Genomic DNA, 17,628 nt, shown 5'->3' with positions numbered 1-17,628 from the left:
ATTGGATTTTCTTTACATTCATGTTCTGAAGTATCACATTTGCTGTTTACACGAAAACAACAGCAGCATTTTCAGATGTTCCTATTTTGAGTTTTCAGACCACACTGTTCAGTTTGTTCATTGATTAGCAACAGCGTTCACCTTAGCATTAAAACTGGACCATAGAAAAATGAATAGAGCAGTTTTGGACATGGAATGCTGTAGATTTATTCATTTTTTTTTTACTTTTAACATGGAAAACAACCATTTCAAGGAACTCCCGGTCTTCAGTTAAAACAAAGCCAATATTTTTCAGTTCTGATATTGAAGTTAAGTTTTCAGTTCTCTTATTTTACCATTATAGGTTGCCTTACTTGGGTGTTGTCACCCGCTTTAATTTTTCCACACTTGTCACCAGACTGGCTGAACTGATCACACAACGCAATAAGCACAATTATGCACAACTTTAACAACACTTTTTACTCACCTTAAACAGTCAAACCTTCCCCACCCCTTCCCTTTTCCTACCCTGACTCCCTCTTCCCCATTTCCTACCCCCTCATTAAGGTGTAACACTGCCCTCTCTTTTTATATCCTCCTTTTAATAAAGTGTTTCTTACCCTTCCTTTGGGGCGAGCTGGTGATGGTCACAATTATGCAATAAAATCAATTCATTTATTTAATTGCAATAACAAAACATGCATTTCTGTCGCAAAAAGATTGCACTACATATAGTGTTGACCTTCGACAGCATGTGCAGACAGAAAAAAAAAGTTGAATTAATTCTTGGTCCTATAGCTTGTTTGTTTTTCACCTATTTTAATTTTAAAAAGTTCTTTTTTTTTTGTCTTTTTTTGCATCTGGTTTTCTTTGCACTTTTCTTTTTCCATCTTTCCCCTTCTTTTTATTGATTTTTACTAATTATTTTTCTTTTTTTCCTTATTTAAAAGTTTTTTTTAATTAACAAAGCTAGGTTTAGTTCCTACAAATCTATCTTAAGTTGTAATGCCCGAGTGAACATTTGTCAGTCCTGAGCTCTTTTTAAAAAATTGCTCATTTTATATGAATATATTAAAAAAAATAATAAAATGTATATTTATATATACACATTTTATTTAATTTTTTTACTTAATCCCGGAAATATTTGCATTGTGTGTGCTTATGAATCATTGCTGGCTGTTGTAAGATTGCACAAAGCTTTCAGAAAATGTTATAACCCAAAAAGAGTTACTCCTCATGAATTGTAACTTCACTGTTTCATAGGAATACTTTAAAACCAAATCTGTGCCTGCTACTAAGGGTGGCAATTTAAAAAAAAAAAAAAAAAAAAAAAAAATCAGCTTCCATGCACTTCTTTGTCTTCTTTTTTTACCACTAGAGCACACGTGTTGTGGTGAAGGGACCTCGGTTCATTCACACAGGCGATCTAAGAGTTATCAGCTCCAAGGACGAGCAAATAAAAGCCAGTCCGGGGACATTTTATCAAGCCCTGCCATGATCTGGCTACAAACAAACCAACAAACCCAGAGCCAACTTCTCTTTAGGTCTGCCTCCTGAAATGTTCGATACCTTCAGCCAACAAAGACAAATTGAGAAATCACACTGCGAGTAAATCTCTCTTTTATTTGTCAGTATGTAAACTAACGATAGATGAAATATTAATCGTTTCTATTAAAGAAAGTGAGGCACAAGAATTTAATGATTCAGTCTGTAGTTCAATTACATCACAGCAGTGGCCTTTGACCGTCAGAAAGTAAAAGTTGAGACTTTGCGTCAGAGTTGGAGTAAAATAATGAACGTTTGCCTGTTTTTCCATTTTTCTACACAATTGTAAATTTATTTTTTTTTTTTAGATCCATCATTTGGCTTAAAAAAACATGGCTGACTTTGAAATATTGATAACACTTTACTTGAAGTTGTATATGGCTGACATTACTCTGTCATTATATCTGTCATGAAGGCTGTCGTTCTTCGTGTTTACATAGAAATAGTAATTCCGAATTGAGCTTTATTCGGCTTTATTCAATTCCACTTTAGGTCTGGGGGTTGGGAAGGGCTCGGATTGGACAGGGGGGTATCACGTCTATCAGGAAAAACACAAAACAAGCCTTTTTTTGTCGACTGTAACACAGAACACCACACATGAGAACTGTTTTCACTTTTATTTTTGAAGCAGCAGCTTGACAATAACACACGGTTTCAGTTTGGACCGCGGAGCGGAAGGGAAATATATGTGTCCGTATAAAAGTCTGCATGTTTATGTTTCCGACCATCCACTCTTTTCATTATATCCATGTTTACTGAGGCTCTTATAAATAAATAGTCTTGGCTCTAGTCTGGACGGCCATCTTGGATTATGTCATCATCGCTGTAAATCGTGCATGAGCAGAACGACCCGAATTAACTTAAAGCGGAATTAAGCACGTTAAGTGTTTACAGGAAAGAGGAATTAAATAAACCAGTCACCGAATTCAGATTTAAGTTTAATTTGAAATTAAATTAGCATTAGGAATTAAGTGTTTAAATGGGCAGTTTAAAGAGGATTTAACTTTTATTCTGCTTTAAAGAGGAATTAAGGCTCCCTTGTAAACGTGGCCATTAAGTGTCGTTTGTTAAGTTATGACACCTTTCACTAAATTGTGACATCTTTGGAGCTATGTTGGCATTTTTTGGGTTAGGTGGAGGAATCTAGCGGGGTTAGGTAGGGTTATGCTGCGTTCACGCCGGACACGGCGCAAATTGTTTGCGTACATACAAAGTCAATGATAAGACACGGTAAAAGGCTAAATCTTCTCCTGTTGGTTGGAGTGGTATGATTCGCGTTCCAAGAGCGTTGGCTGTGGCATGTGCGCTCCCATTTTTTTTGTGGTATTCGTCATTCTCTTGAGTTGAAAATATTGAATTCCAGTAAATGTTACGTGAGACACGCAGGCGCAAAAGCCAATCAAAGTCCTTGTTGTCAATTACATCAGGCGGTCAACAATGACACCCGTCTATTCACCCATTTTAGCATGAAATTGAAAACAATTGTGGCGGTGTGTGACCACCTGGAGCTCTACGACACAGCCAGTTCTTTTTTTACCGGGACTGGACCAGGAAGGATTAGGCACAGCTCCTGAAGAACATAGTGAAACTCACCGGTTTACCCTGGTGAATCCAGGAACGCCGGCGTTGAGCGTTTTGACGCCTCTTCAGCTTCCACAGAAGGTAAAGAGCATCAATATTACTGGGGTCCACTATAGTTGATGGTGAAAAGAAGGGGGCTCAGGTTGGCCCCTTTTTTTTATTCGCTTCAGATGCGCATATGAAGCGAATATAGGGAAAACATTTTTCGATCCTACGGAAGCATTCGTGCCGTGCCCGCGTCACAAAAATGTGCGTTGCGTCCGGTGTGAACGCAGCATTAGGTTTAGGGGTTAAGGTAACGAATGACACTTAATGACAGTCTTCGTGACACCTTATTCATGCTATAATGACAGCAGAATGTCAGCCTTTATGTATAAAACTTCAAATTGTCACCGAAACCTTGTCCCTTTGCCAAGCTGCAGAGTCAGCCAACTTTCTGTCCGTCCTCCACCTCACCTGCATCATCTACCTTCCTCTGAACGTCTGAATGTCCTGACCTCAACCACCTTAACCTTTGCAGTTTTTTGGTCTCCCCCCCAACCCCTCCCCTCCCCTCCTCCACCCGTCACCCTCTGCCTTTGGTCAGGGTCGATCGATACGTCCTCTGTAGCTTATCACTAATGTGCAACTGGCTGTTTGTCCAAACTCTGCTCTGTCTACATAAAGACTTGAACAGAGCCAACGCCGATACCAAAAGCACCACATGATCATCCCCTCAGCCTCGAGCTGCGGACGCACTACTGAACTTAAACTATTTCCAAAGTGTGAAGGAGCAGAAATGAAGGATGAGAAAACCTCAAAAGAATGAATGAGTGAATTTGGAAAGGCTCGACAAACTGGGAGTAAGTATTTATCATCGTCAAACTGATTTCAGTGCTTTAAAATGCTTTAATATCCATGTTTGAATGATAAACATAGTGATAAATATGCACCAAATCTTTTTTACCTAATGGTGCCGAATGTTGTTCAGGAATGTTGTTTGTCAAAATATATTAAAACCATTAAACCTCATTTGACTTATGCTTTAAACAAGATTTATTTGATATTTATATAAGTTTAGATTAAAAATTTTGCTCAGGTGGAACAATGCTACCCACACAGGCATTTTATTCTTTTCACACACATGCGCACGCACACACACACATGCGCGCACACAGGCTTTAAACACAAGCACACACAGCTGCACTCGTCCCCATGATCAGCAGAGAAATGACACACCTGGACTTTAGCTACATTGATTAAGCTACTACCTGCTTGGCATTCCGAAATTTAGTGTTTATTTTTGTATCCAAATCTGAGCAAAATTGAGCTTCTGTTGTACAAATATGCACACCGTTACCGTTGTTTTCTCTCTATTTTTTCTGCATTTCTGACTAAATTTCTCCTCTCCCTCTCTCACCAGGACTTCCCATTCAAACCAGTGGTTGTTCAGAGGATTCTCATCTATCATATCTACCATCAGTCTTTATCCTCCAGAGCTTTGGAGTGTGACAATGGTGTTTGTTTCCTGAGTATCAAACACCATTATCACACTAAATAGCTCCAGTGTGAAAATAGCCTCATCCCTTCATTTTGTTTGTTTTTTATTAAGCTGACTTAAAGCTTAGCTTGTGTTCGCCATGTTTTTGTTTTTGTTTTTTTGCTGTTGATAATGACCATGTGCTATTTGGTGTCAGTGAGGACCATGACACTTAGAAATAGAGGTGTGTCGTGCTGAAACATTGTACATGATGTAGTGTGACCTATTTACTTTAACCTGAGGTGCTAATTTCCTGCAGGAGACATTTTCCTTCCTGTAAAAATAGAATTGCTGATTTGTTTTCATGCTACCAGATTGTTTAGTGAAGATTTCTAACATGCATACAAGACAAAGGAGTTGATTGTATTTTCTTGTTACGCTGATGACGTTGTTGTATTGCATTATCTCCTGAATAAACCTTTCTGTCATTGTGATCACGGTTCTTCTATTCTGCTCCACACTTAGACAGCAGAAATGTGTTTGTTTCATGTCAAGTTGAGGTTTTTGAGGAAATTTTTTATCTCCCGACTGTCAAAAATGAATAATAAACGAAACCTCAACTTAACATACTATTGAAAAAGAAGACGAAATGAATCTCTCTTCAACTATTACGTGTTTGTTTCATGTTTTATTATTCAGAAACTAAAATCTAACGTGCACGTATACAAAGCGTGCAATCTGAGTCGCCGATCAACAATGTGGGTCAGGGATTTGAGCAGGTGATGGCGGGTGCAGGACAGAGACAGCTTTAGACCGCAGCTGCATGACTAGAATACATTTGAGATCGTGTTTAGGTTTCTGTGCCACGTTCAAAAGTGAACATTACCCCCTCACGTGTGTCTTGACACGCATGCACTTAAAAACATGAGCTTGAAAACTGGGACCACACATTTATAACCATACCAGAAATATACATCAGACGATACATTAACCAATAAAAAAAACTTTACATTCTCCACTGAATACATTCAAAGGTGATTTACATGAGCTTCATGTGTGCAAATCATTCTGACGCATCAAAAGAGACAACAATAAAACAGATTTACTACTTTACATTAAAATAAATGAATATTAAAGTGAACTTTTGCTCATTTCAGCAATGATTTACTCATACAAGTCAGGTCAACAATCCTCAATCAAACAAAGTCAATTCATTCAATAAAATATCAAATTGAAAAAATAAAGTAAAGAATAAATCTTCACACCTCTTCTGTCGAGCAGTCTAAGACATCCCAGTTCATAATAGCGGCAAGCATCATTTTCAAGTCTTCAAAAATAATCACTGTTTTCCCAAAACCAATAGATGGTTATTTCATGTATTCAAATGAAAATAAAACAAGCTACAACAAACAACAACTCAGACTCTCAAACATTCATCACAAGATGAAGCAAAGAAACTCGCAACAATGTGTACAGCTGTGTTATCAGTGACCTAACCTTCTGCTCAGCATGTGAGGTCCAAATAAAGCAAATAAAATCACCAAAAATGTCCTTTCACCTACAAATGAGTCCAACATTCTCCCTCTGCTATGATTTGCCCTTCACCATTGAGCCAAAGGTTTTTTTCTTGGGGGTAGCCGAGGGCTGGGGTTTGGGTTTGGTTGCAGCAGTGACCTTCTTGGCTTTGGGTTGCAGGGATTTGAGTTCCAGGAGCTCACAGTATATGTTGCACTGATGCAAAGCTTTGAACTGGTCAATGAAGGAGGTGGCACAGTTTCCTTTGAAGCCTTTGTATCTGCAGAGAGACAAAAAAGGAGGGTCAGTCTGTGGTAGCGAGCATCACAAATTACTCTGTTTAACTAAAATAATGATTGATTTTGTGAACATAACTCAGGAGTGTTAAACTAATTTTACCTCAGGGGCCAAATAGAGTTCATTTTCATCTTAAATGAATACAAATATAATATGAAGAACTAGATATCCTATTTACATCTTTGATTTGCAACATATTCAATAAAAAAAACATCAAATTTCAATTAAAAAAAACCCTGCAATTTCAGCAATATCATGGCTCTGTTTATTTAATATGAAAAGAAAAATTAACTACACAATCTTTTTTTGTGACAAAAATATTGTGTAGCCCACCTTTCACTAAAACAGTGCACCCCCTGTGGCTGAATATGGAATGTGTGTTGTAAAAGAATGCTAAGTTGTACCAACTACTCTTACAGTCAAATGAAGACATTGCAGTTATTTATTGCTTTCTCATATTTGGCAAATTTACCTAGCGGGCCAGTTTAGACCCTTTGGCGGGCCGGTTCTGGAGCATGGGCAGCATATTTGACAAACTTATACTCACCCTTTCCTACAGGTGGCAATTCCCACATCGGTGAGCCTCATCCCCACTCCTGTGCAAAACAGTGACATTCAATATACTCAGATGTGGTCGATGATGCAGAATTAGCCTTTCACACTGGCCACATTTACATGGGAGCTTTAATTCAACTTAAATTCAGAATAAAAGTTAATTCCTCTTTAAACTGACCTTGTAAACACTTAATTCAGAATGCAAGTGTAATTCCAAATTAAATTTCAATCCGAATTAGGTGGCTGGTTTATTCCGATTTTAATTCTGAATTAAATAATTCCCCAATCATGTAAACAGCTTTAAGTTAATTTCAGTCGTTCTACGCATGCTCAATTTGTCACAATGATGATGACAATATAATCCAAGATGGATGCAGCAAGCAAGCGTTGGACTGGAGCCGAGCCTACCAAGACATAGATATAATGAAAAGAGTGGATGAAAGGAAGTATAAACATGCGGCCATTCTCACAAAACAGGTTTAATTGGGGAATGAAGCAACAGACCCACAGAGCTTCACTCATGATGCGTGGATCACTAAAACGTTAATTTTTTACCCAAAGTCCAGTAAGGTGAAGTTAGAGCAGCTGTTGCTCTAACCACTGGCTTTTATTGACCAAAGTAAGGTCTTCTGCTTCCCTTTTGCGCTACTCTATCTCCTTCTCCTACTCCGCTGACGGAAGTGAAACAGTATGTTTTTGTCAAGCTGCTACTTCCAAGCTACAATAAAAGTAAAAGTGAAAATAGGTCTTATTATGTGGTCCTCTATGTTATAGCCGAAAAGAAAAGATTTGTGTTATGTGTTTTTCCCAATAGACGTGATACGTCACCTTTGCCTCTCCAATCGGAACCCTTCCCAACCCCTAGATCTAAAGCGGAATTGGATAAAGCCGAATAAACCTGTTTTCCATGTGAACCTCAATTCGGAATTACTATTTCCATGTAAACAAGAAGCAGAACACTTTAATTCTAGAATAATTTAATTTGGAATAATTATTTCAAAGAATTAAAAACCATCATGTAGCTGTGGCCAATGTTTTTGTACAGTTTCTCACCCTGCATGTCTGTAACCAGCAGGTTGCCCTCAGTCTTTTGGTAGACCCAGTGTTGGAAAGCACAACACTTCTGTCCGGCCTCGGAGTCTCGTCTCAGCAGGTTGATCTCTTTGCCATCTTTGACTGAATACTTGACAAAGTCACCGATTAGCTCCTCCTCCAGCGTGGCGTAAGGGATGTCATTGGAAGGCCGGTGGATCAGGTAGATGGGAATGATCCTGGCGGGAAGGATGTGGAACTTAAGCAGATAGCAGGAGGACATAAAGCTTTAGTTGAGAGTTTACTCACTCTGGGACATCTCCGAAGGCTTCAACAGAGTGAGCTGCAGCAGTGTAGGCTTGGATGTATTGTCTGGCAGTGTTCTGGACGTGACACTCCTGCAGATCAGAAGGTCACTATGTGTTTCAGTGAGGATACAACACAGACAGAGCTTGTATTACCTCCACAGCCAGCGTGAAGTTCTTCTGAATCAGCTCGTCGTTGTTCTTGGTCCCATAGCTGATGGCGTTGTGCACCTTCAGCACACAGGGGTGTCCTGGGACCAACAGGGGAATCTGACCTCCATGCAGCTTTGTTCGAAACGCTTTCCGATGCATCCCCTCCCCAAAGTGAACCTTTTCAGTGATGATACTGACGAGTTCATTCTCTCCAAAGTAGCGATCCGACAGGAAGTCCTCATTGAAGATTAGCTTGGAGAAGTGGACATCCTCTTCTTCACGGCTCACCTCAACAGGTAGAGCTGAAGTGATGGCCACAGAAGGAGGGATGACAATCTCACTGAGTACTGAAACAAGACAATGAGTTTAGTTTGGGTTTCTATGCCTGGGCTTTGATTTTTTTCTCTAAATTGGACTAGCATTTCAAACCTTCATATGTCAGCAAGTAATCCACTGAGAGGGAACCGTGCACGGTGCTGAGACAACACTGGTATTTGCCGAGATCTTTGTGGGAAGCATTAGAGATGATAAAGGACACTCTGCTCTCATCCCCTGCACTTTAGACCAACAAAGACACAAAATGAACAGGGAATGTAGAGTATGAAGGTTAATGAAATATGTGAAATTAAAGTGGCAACATGTCTTCTAATAAAATTCCAAAGGGCTCTGTTATATGTTTTATTCTTTGTTACCAATAAATGCATTTTAAATTTTTAGAAATTTTCTTTCACCTTGTTATTTCCTTAGATTCCGTGTTTAAAGTTGCATTCTAGTGTCACTGATTTAAGACATTTACACACACACACACACACACACACACACACACACACACACACACACACACACACACTTATATCCAGCATAACATGTCTGAAAAGTGGTAGGAAGAAGTAAAACTATGCAATAACCACATGTTATAGTTGATGGTGTTTGTTATGAAACCAAATTTGCAAACAGTTCATAAACTGCACCTTCTAGTGGTCCAATGAGGTATTTTACAACCAGACAGTCCATAGATAATTGTCTAGCTAACTGTCACATACTTGGAAAGTAATAAAAAAGTTGCTTCTTTACACTTTGCGAATGTGTTTCATTTTTTTTTTATACAAAAAGAGATATAAACTTGTTATAAACTAGTTTACTCTATAAGGGACCCAGAATTGTCCTCTAACCACATAAACCAAAAAGTAATAGTCAAAACAGCCTACAAATGAAAATTGTATTTAGAAGATCTTGCATGACACTTATGATTGCCTTCAAGTATCACACATAGTATTCACATAACCCTCTTTAAAAGAAACAACTGCAAATCTGACGTCTGCACACTTACTCTCATTATTGGCAAGGCAAAGCAAATTTATTTATTAGTGCATTTCATACACAAGGCAATTAAATGTGCTTTACCTGATTAACACAGAAATGATCATAGAGAGCTAAGTCTCTTACAACAACAGAGAGATCAACACCCCTGGAGATAATCCGATCCAAAATGTGACCTTGGGTGTGTGTTGCAAGGATTTAAATAGAGTTTTCTTTACTTGTGGTGCTTTGTGAAAAGGACAGAGATTAAAGTGAAAATGATGCACTGAATGAAGTACCTTCTCTTTATCTCAGTGAGGACTTTGTCCTCTCTGGTCCAGGTCACTGTGTAATCTGAGAGCACAGCAGCAAACTGACACCACAGGCACAGACTCTGAGGATCTCCGCTGACCGGCGCTGCCTGGATCGGCTGCACCACCCTAAAGTCTAAAGCAGTGGTTACACACGTTCATGTGATAAGCTGTGTATGGACATAAACACATTGAAATCTGTAGATGATGCAACCTTACCTTCTTTAGACAGGGCTTTCTGTTTGACAACTTCACTGTAGGATTTTCTGCAAGCTGCCCCTGCATCAGCATTGATCTGCTCTCCCTTTGACTTAGGTGAAACATCTGATTTTGGAAGTTTGGTCTCCAAAGCACTGATGATCTTACCAAACCTATCTTCTGACAGGCGCCGTCTTTTGATCACATCGTCATTCAGAGGACTGATAGAGGTTTTGGGCAAGCGTTCTTTGTGATCCATGGGTTTTGGAGGTTTGGAGGTCTGTGATGCTTTAACCTCTGGTTTCTGGCACTTCTTGTCAAGACTTCCAGCTTTACTGCAGTCACTTTGAGGTTTGGGACTCAACTTAGCCTCAAAAATGTCAATCCTTGCTTTAGCAGTCTTTGGTTTGGCTCCATTTTCTACTTCAGTCAGAGGAAGCGTAGCCTCTCCAACACTTGATCCTGACACAGTGCCCTGAGCATGTTTCTTCTTCTTCTTTCCATGATGCTTAGTTGTGCTTTTCTCAGATGCTAGCTTGGTGTCGATCACCAAATTGACCTCCTTTGTTTCAAGCCCAGTTGGTAAGATCGCCACATGGCTTTCTTGAGTTGCTGGCTGTGATACTTGCTGTGCAAGAACATGTTGAGATAAGTTTTCTTGTTTTTTAGTTGTCTGTGCACCATGATGAAATTCAGTGGGTTTGTCCTTCTTGGAGCGTGATTTGTTGTCCTTGTGAGTTTTGTGAGGCATTTTCTCAGCTGTTTTCAGCTCAGGTTTGTTAGTTTCAACTGCTATGGGGATGGGCTTTGCAACTCCGGAGGCAAACGGGTCGTTTAGATTCAAAGTGACGCATGCAACATGGTTCCTGTGAGGTATGAATAAGTGATCTGTACAAACATCAGTTAGGTTTTGGACATCTTGGATCTTCTTTGTTGTCGTTTGCTTCCCAAAGAGGTAACACTCTGTATCTTGTTGTTCTTCTAGTGAAGATCTCTCAGCAGTGTGTCTTGTTTTCTCCCTTTTATGAATCAACTCCTCATCATTTTCCAAAGCGGCTTTGCTTGTAATTCCATCCGAAGTGGAAAAGGCTGCACTCTGATGTACCCGCTCACAACCGATGCCTCTGAAGCAACCAGGATTCCTTTTTGAAAATGTCTGGTCTGTTTCCAAACTTCTGCTTGCCTGACAGACAAGGGTGGGACCGACACCAAGTGGAGCTATGGTTATAATAAACTTAGGACTCCCCGACTGTGGCCCCAACTGACATGCTGCCTTAAAGTCCGGACTGGAGTCAAATGGTAGGTGTGTATTGACATTAAAAGGCTTTTCAGGTCGTGTGTCCACACCTGGCGCATGTGAGTATGCAGCTGTCTGTGGGGTAAGGAAAACAGGATCGGTTGAAAACTTGTGGTCTTCAGATGGAGTGCGGCTCCCGTCCGCCTGGAAGATCCAGTGTTCATCTGTCACTTCACACAGTTCATCTCGACTGGGCTGATGTTGAAAATGAACAAATAACAATAAAAGACAAACTTAATTCACACTCAGAATTATTCCTACAAGAGAATTCATTTATATTTTCTAAAAACTTAAAGTTAAATGTGCCATTAAATGCTAAGATGAGAGAATAACTGTTAGAGAAAATAAAATCTTCTTGATTTTTCCCTCAGTACTTACTGTTCTAAGGAGCTGCAACAGAGACTCCAATGAAACACCCTGCTCCTGTATCCCAACAACCAGTCCATATATCTTGCCTGGAACCGAACCCCTGAGTGTCACTGAAACTTCCTGGAGCTATGTTTCAAGCATTTAAATGAATCAAACGCAACCTTTCGGAACTGAGGACCCTTCATTGTTCCGATCAAGGGTTTTTAAAGGAGTTGCAATTGGAATGGAAGAGTTACAGAGGGAGAGAGAGAGAGAGGAAGATGGAGCGAAGATAGCTCAAGTTTCAGTCCTCAGCTGTGCTCTCCTCTCAGCCAGCACCGTGACACGCCACTGCTGCTATTATCATCCAACTTAGCCTGCAGCTATTATTAGACGCCATTTCTGAGCATCTGAAGTTCTCCTCACGAGGACTTCTGCTTCCTTTAGCACACAAACACACACACACAGCTGTCAGTTTTTGAGACGTGAGCAGGAGGACTTATCCGATCTCTGAATCAAGGCTCCATGTGAGACCTTGAGTCTACACCAAATGGCTCCAATCCAAAATCCAAAGCAAACTTACAATACCGTAGATTTTAGTCTATTTAAGATATGGTAATAATGACAAGGACAGGGGTAGGAATGTGGCCCAGTGATTCCAAAGCTCATAATGGAATCATATGATGGGCCAGTGATCTAAAAGAGATCAATGTTTTTTTGTAGGTGAAGAGTGAATCTTTTCCACTGACTGTCTCTCATCCACACACCTATGTAAACATTAGTGGGTACAGTTTTGTTCTTTATAGTTTTTTGATGCAAATGCAGAAAAAGCATGTCTTACCTTTTTCGTGACCTGCTCTTGATGAAAGTCCAGATCGGTATCCTCTATTATTTTAAGAAAAACTGGGTCTTCACTGGTGTTGAAACTTTCTGTTTCCAAAGAATGGATTTCACCACCACAAAAAGAAAGGTCCATATCTTTAGAGGCTGTAGTTCTAAGCATCGATGTGACAGCAGGAGTGTTTGCACCGGGTTCCCCAGGAGAGGCCACCACAGCACCAGCTAAAGAATCAGACAAGGGCTGTGTAGTGGTGAATAAGGAGCTGTTGGATTCCTCCAACTCATCCTCGTCTTGTGTAGAACCACATGTGTTTTCTATGCCCTGGGAGGCCTCGTTTTGGAGCTCTGGTCCAGGAGCTTCCATACACAAATACAAGCAGCTCTGGCTGGAGTGAATGGGGCTCTGTGGGATGTTCTGCACCAGTAGAGGCTGATCCTGGACTCCCATCACTGGTATGTGTTTCTCCTCTTTGGGAACGTTCACCTTTTCAAGTCCCAGAGTCAGAGCATCTATCTCAGCTCCTATCTCTGCAAAAGCGGCGCTAAAGTCCTCTGGTGGAGCTTGGAGTATCTCAGACCAGTCTGAGAGTGCACTGGCCCAGCTGTCCACTGATGACCACCTTTCAACCCGTGGCTGCCAGCATCCTGTGTCATTGGCAAACCAGCCACTCCCCTCGCTCCAATCAGAGTTGCAATCTGACACTTGTGTTTCTCTGGGGGGATCGAAGAAGTCACTGATGAATGGAAACCCTCCTTGTATCCCCTCCATTCCTCCTGTATCCTCATCTGTCAGATACTGGCACGCGTCCAGCCAATGCTCGATCGGACTGTCACTGCGACGCACTTTTGAAACCTCCGATTTAACTTTTATTACATCATTTACCAGAATCTCATTTTTGGCATCAGGAGCATGGGGTCTAATCCATGACTCATCGATCTCTGCATCTGGCCTTTTGTCAAAGCTGTGATGACAAGGTGCTTCTGTGTCAGCGTTACACATTAAGCCATGTGGACCACAGTCATGGATGGCTGTTTTTCCCCCATGTTTGTGGTGGAGACTTTCAACCTCTTGGGGATCTACAGATGGGCTCAAGATGAAGTCCTCTGTGACACCTTCAAAAATATAAAGCTCTGACATTGGTGCTACAACAGTTTTACTCCATTATATAACTTACTAGATGTAATAACTGCAACTATGAAAAGCTCTTGCACTGTATGCAGAAACTTTGGTTTGAGAACAAAGTGATGAAAACAAAGCCAATAAACCATTAGATTTGGGGCGGGGGGCGGGAGGGGTGGGGGGGATGGGGGGGGGGGGGGTCCGAGAGTATAGGCTATGAACAAAATTGATCTAAATCCAGGCCTGAAACATTGATATAGGATTTCTTTTTAGTGTCTGAGATTTTTGATCCATTTTTCCACAAGAGTCCAAATGGGAGTTTATTTCCTTAAAGAGGTTGATGTATTATTATATTGTATATAGGCAGATTCTTGGTTCTTTGATCCTCTGGTTCAGCACCTGCAAAGAGACACATTCAATTAGAAATGTATCAAGCCACAATGTTTTACAAAAGACTGCACTTGTTTCCTTTAGTATTATTTCCTGTGTAGATGAACTTAAGTCCTTCAAAGAGTCCACTATCTCTCAAGTTGCCCCTTTGTGTGACATGTTTATCAATGTTGCAGGAGATTTCTTCCTCACTGGCCTGTACCTTCTATTCTAGGAGCCATTAAAAAAAACACTTCACATGCCTTATCCACAGGAAACCTTCCTGTTGTTAAATTTGCCCTATGGCTGATAAAGTTGTCTACATTGATGGTTTTACTGTTGACAAATAAATAATCCAAAAGACAGGTAATGGATGAAAAGCCTGGTCACAAATAAGGGATATTTTTGCCAACAATGGGATATGAGAATTAAAAACAAAAAAAAACCAAACATTTATTAAAAGTGTTTTCCTGTAATGAATATTTCCCAATGATGCCACTTTAATCAACCACGATGGAAAGAAAAACATGACAATGAGAGATGAACGATACAACATGATCTTGGTCACAAAACTGATTTTTTTTTTTTACTTTCGTGCATGTCAACATGATTTCCGTATTGTTACGTGCTGCTGGACACAACTTTCAAACCTATGTAATTCAATCGGTAGTTATTTCATGTAATGACAACTTATAAGAACATTTTTATTCAGGGTTAGGGTTAGGTTTGATGTGATAAATGTCATTGACATAAACTTTCTCGCAGCTGGGAAAATAATAAATTGTTCCATGCAGCATGAAATACCTGCGGAAATTGTGTTGCCACTCACAAAAACTAACATTTAGTAAAACACAAACTGGTTCCAGTGCCCCAATTTCATAAATTTAATGTACCAAATGTTTTTGCACTACTTCTTACTCTCATACCTTGCTGTGCATACCCCTTTAGCAATAGATGCATGGTGCACAGGAATTAGGACTATATTCATTAAAAAGATCAATAAATCAAAGGTATTTCTTCAGAATTTACTCACTCATGTCGATGGTAGAAATTGCCACTGGAAAGTTTGTTTTTGATTACATCACAACAATTGGTTTGTTAAAAAAAGTTTATGTGATTTCACAAAAATTTAATGCATGGGATTGTAGAATATTTAGGAAGTGTTTTCACTACGTTCTCACCGTGACTATAAGACAGAGATTTGCTTGATGCCGTTTTTGTTCTACTTTGTTTATCGTGTTCTCTGTGATATGACGTCACACCGCGAGACGTTACATTTAGTGCTTATTCAGGTGGAAGCCACAATATTAACAACCATTGTTTTGGCACAACTATAAATTTGTGAAAACACCAAAAATGGCACTTTGGCATTGTTTTTAGGGACACACTGGCATCAGGAGTGAACTTTTGGATGAAATGTGCAGTTTAAAAATGTCAAGGATTGTACCCAGCACCTTCTATGAATATACAATTCAACAAGATAAATGTTTACCAAAGTTAAAATGTTCATCCAGTCCAATAAAATTTTAAACATATATACATAAAAATCTGTATTCAGCTTTATTCTTAACACGCATATAATAGTTTCAAAATCCCTGGCCTTTTTTGCACAGTTGTGTGCTCCCTAGTTATTGGTTTTTCGTTTGAGTTTAGGATTTCCTTCCACTTTTCATAAACGTGTTTGCTATTCGCAATGAAGTCTCCAAATTGTCCATAGCAGTAAAGCTTAGTTGTGCTTGTAATTGTCTATACATATATTTAACAGACTGGTGTCCTTTCCAGTCTTTACACTGCCTTAAACGGAATACAGGATCGATGCAATAATGGATAAACAAATGAATGGCAGGTATTTAGATTTAGAGATATGAGACCATAAACCAAGCCTTACATCAAAAACACATGCATCACGTGCGCCGTGGAAGGACATGAAGCTTGAAAACATTCTGATCTACATGATTGCAGGAGGGCAGCTGGTGGCACAGAGACTGGAAAAATACCAGCTCATCTTCACCCATGACCTGCATTCATCACATTCCCACTGCACTGAAGGACACCTCCCTGAGTTCTCAAGCCTCTGATGTTTACCAGGAGATACACACCTAATGTAATCCTATTGACCACTGTGAACAAACACACGCACACACACACACACACACACACACACACACACACACACACACACACACACACACACACACACACACACACACACACAACCGTTTGAAGGTTTCGAGTTAGTTATAACAGTGAAGACTCGGGTAATTCATTTTAAACTCAAATAAAATCCTACAATTCAACATTTCTGCCTGGTCTATATTGATTTTCAAATACACATAGTTACAGTGTGTTTTGGAAATTGAACTTGATCTATTTGAATGGTATGTTTGTTCGGCATGTGGAATAGGTCGGCCTGTTCTGACATTAAACAGAACAATAAAACTGTCAGCACCTGAGCACAGTAAAGTGTAATCCAATTTCATCTGGGTCCATCAGTGCCAAAAAAAGGTCCAACCGCTCTCTATTAAGAGCCTGCGACATCCTTATGTCCTCAGTGAATGGACAACCTGCTGGAAAGACTGAAAGAACCACAAGGTGTTTTGGAACGCATAGTTTGGGAAATATAACCAAAAAAAAAACCCCCCTCAACTTTATAATGTGTTCATTTTCTGAGAAAGGATCAGAAACGACACGAACATGTCCAGAATAACAACAACTGCCACAAGTATGATGGTAGACTAAAGATGACTCTAACAAGTCCCCCTGGAGATGTATTACAACCTGATAAAAATTATTCTGCCACAGCCGGGATTAAAGCAGTTGTTAAGGGGGATTTCCAGCCATGCAAGTCGTACGTACCCTTGTCATAGTCGTGTGGTTGAGGACATAGAGCGATGATGAAGGACTTCAGTATGAGCTCAGGCAGAGTCGGGAGTCTTGGGGTGTGAGTTTATTTTTACATTTTGTCCCCCGTTAGTACATAGTCAGACACCTGATATTGCAGACATGTGCCAATCTTTAACATTCAACACTGGATATCTATATTTACAGGTGGTCGTGGCCATAGCCTACATTATGAGCGAAAGTGACTGAGGTTTGAGGTGAAACGTGTTTATAGAAGTGTTTGAGGTCGGTTGGTGAAGAAAACTAACGGGAGCTATGCAAACCCATCGGAATTGTCCTTATTTGGTATCTTATGTTTATTTCTCATTCTGCAAATACCTAAAAAAACACACATATTATTGATTCATTACCAGCTGTTGGTTCCCATTAGTGCTTAGCATTTCTGTCACTGGCAAAAGGTCAAGGTTCGTCTCCCACTGACCCTGAGCATGCAGTTTAAAGACATGTAGGCTATGCTAATTGGATGGAATGTAACTATCGAAGGGAATGTGCACCTGTGGGAAATTACCATAAATATACACATT

The 17,628-nt window shown here is 40.0% G+C and overlaps 1 protein-coding gene across 2 annotated transcripts; it reads right to left on the bottom strand.

The window, feature by feature from the left end:
• Nucleotides 1-5,232: 5,232 nt before the first annotated feature.
• Nucleotides 5,233-17,179, bottom strand: alpk2 (alpha-kinase 2). Of its 2 annotated transcripts, XM_028462673.1 has the most exons (11): nt 17,060-17,142; nt 16,653-16,779; nt 12,716-14,233; nt 10,251-11,721; nt 10,020-10,167; nt 8,851-8,978; nt 8,425-8,768; nt 8,273-8,361; nt 7,985-8,202; nt 6,924-6,972; nt 5,233-6,359 (listed from the first exon to the last, which is right to left on the bottom strand). In XM_028462673.1, exons 3-11 carry the CDS (start codon nt 13,850-13,852, stop codon nt 6,152-6,154), a joined length of 3,792 nt encoding a protein of 1,263 aa, XP_028318474.1. In that variant the 5' UTR covers nt 13,853-14,233; nt 16,653-16,779; nt 17,060-17,142; the 3' UTR covers nt 5,233-6,151. The 2 variants fall into 2 exon arrangements, with proteins under 2 accessions (XP_028318474.1, XP_028318473.1); XM_028462672.1 differs by lacking the exon at nt 16,653-16,779 and having other exon boundaries at nt 17,060-17,179.
• Nucleotides 17,180-17,628: the final 449 nt, after the last annotated feature.

Source organism: Gouania willdenowi, chromosome 12 (genome assembly GCF_900634775.1).
Source record: "Gouania willdenowi chromosome 12, fGouWil2.1, whole genome shotgun sequence".
Lineage (NCBI taxonomy): Eukaryota > Metazoa > Chordata > Actinopteri > Blenniiformes > Gobiesocidae > Gouania > Gouania willdenowi.
This window is presented reverse-complemented; position numbering and strand designations above follow the sequence as displayed.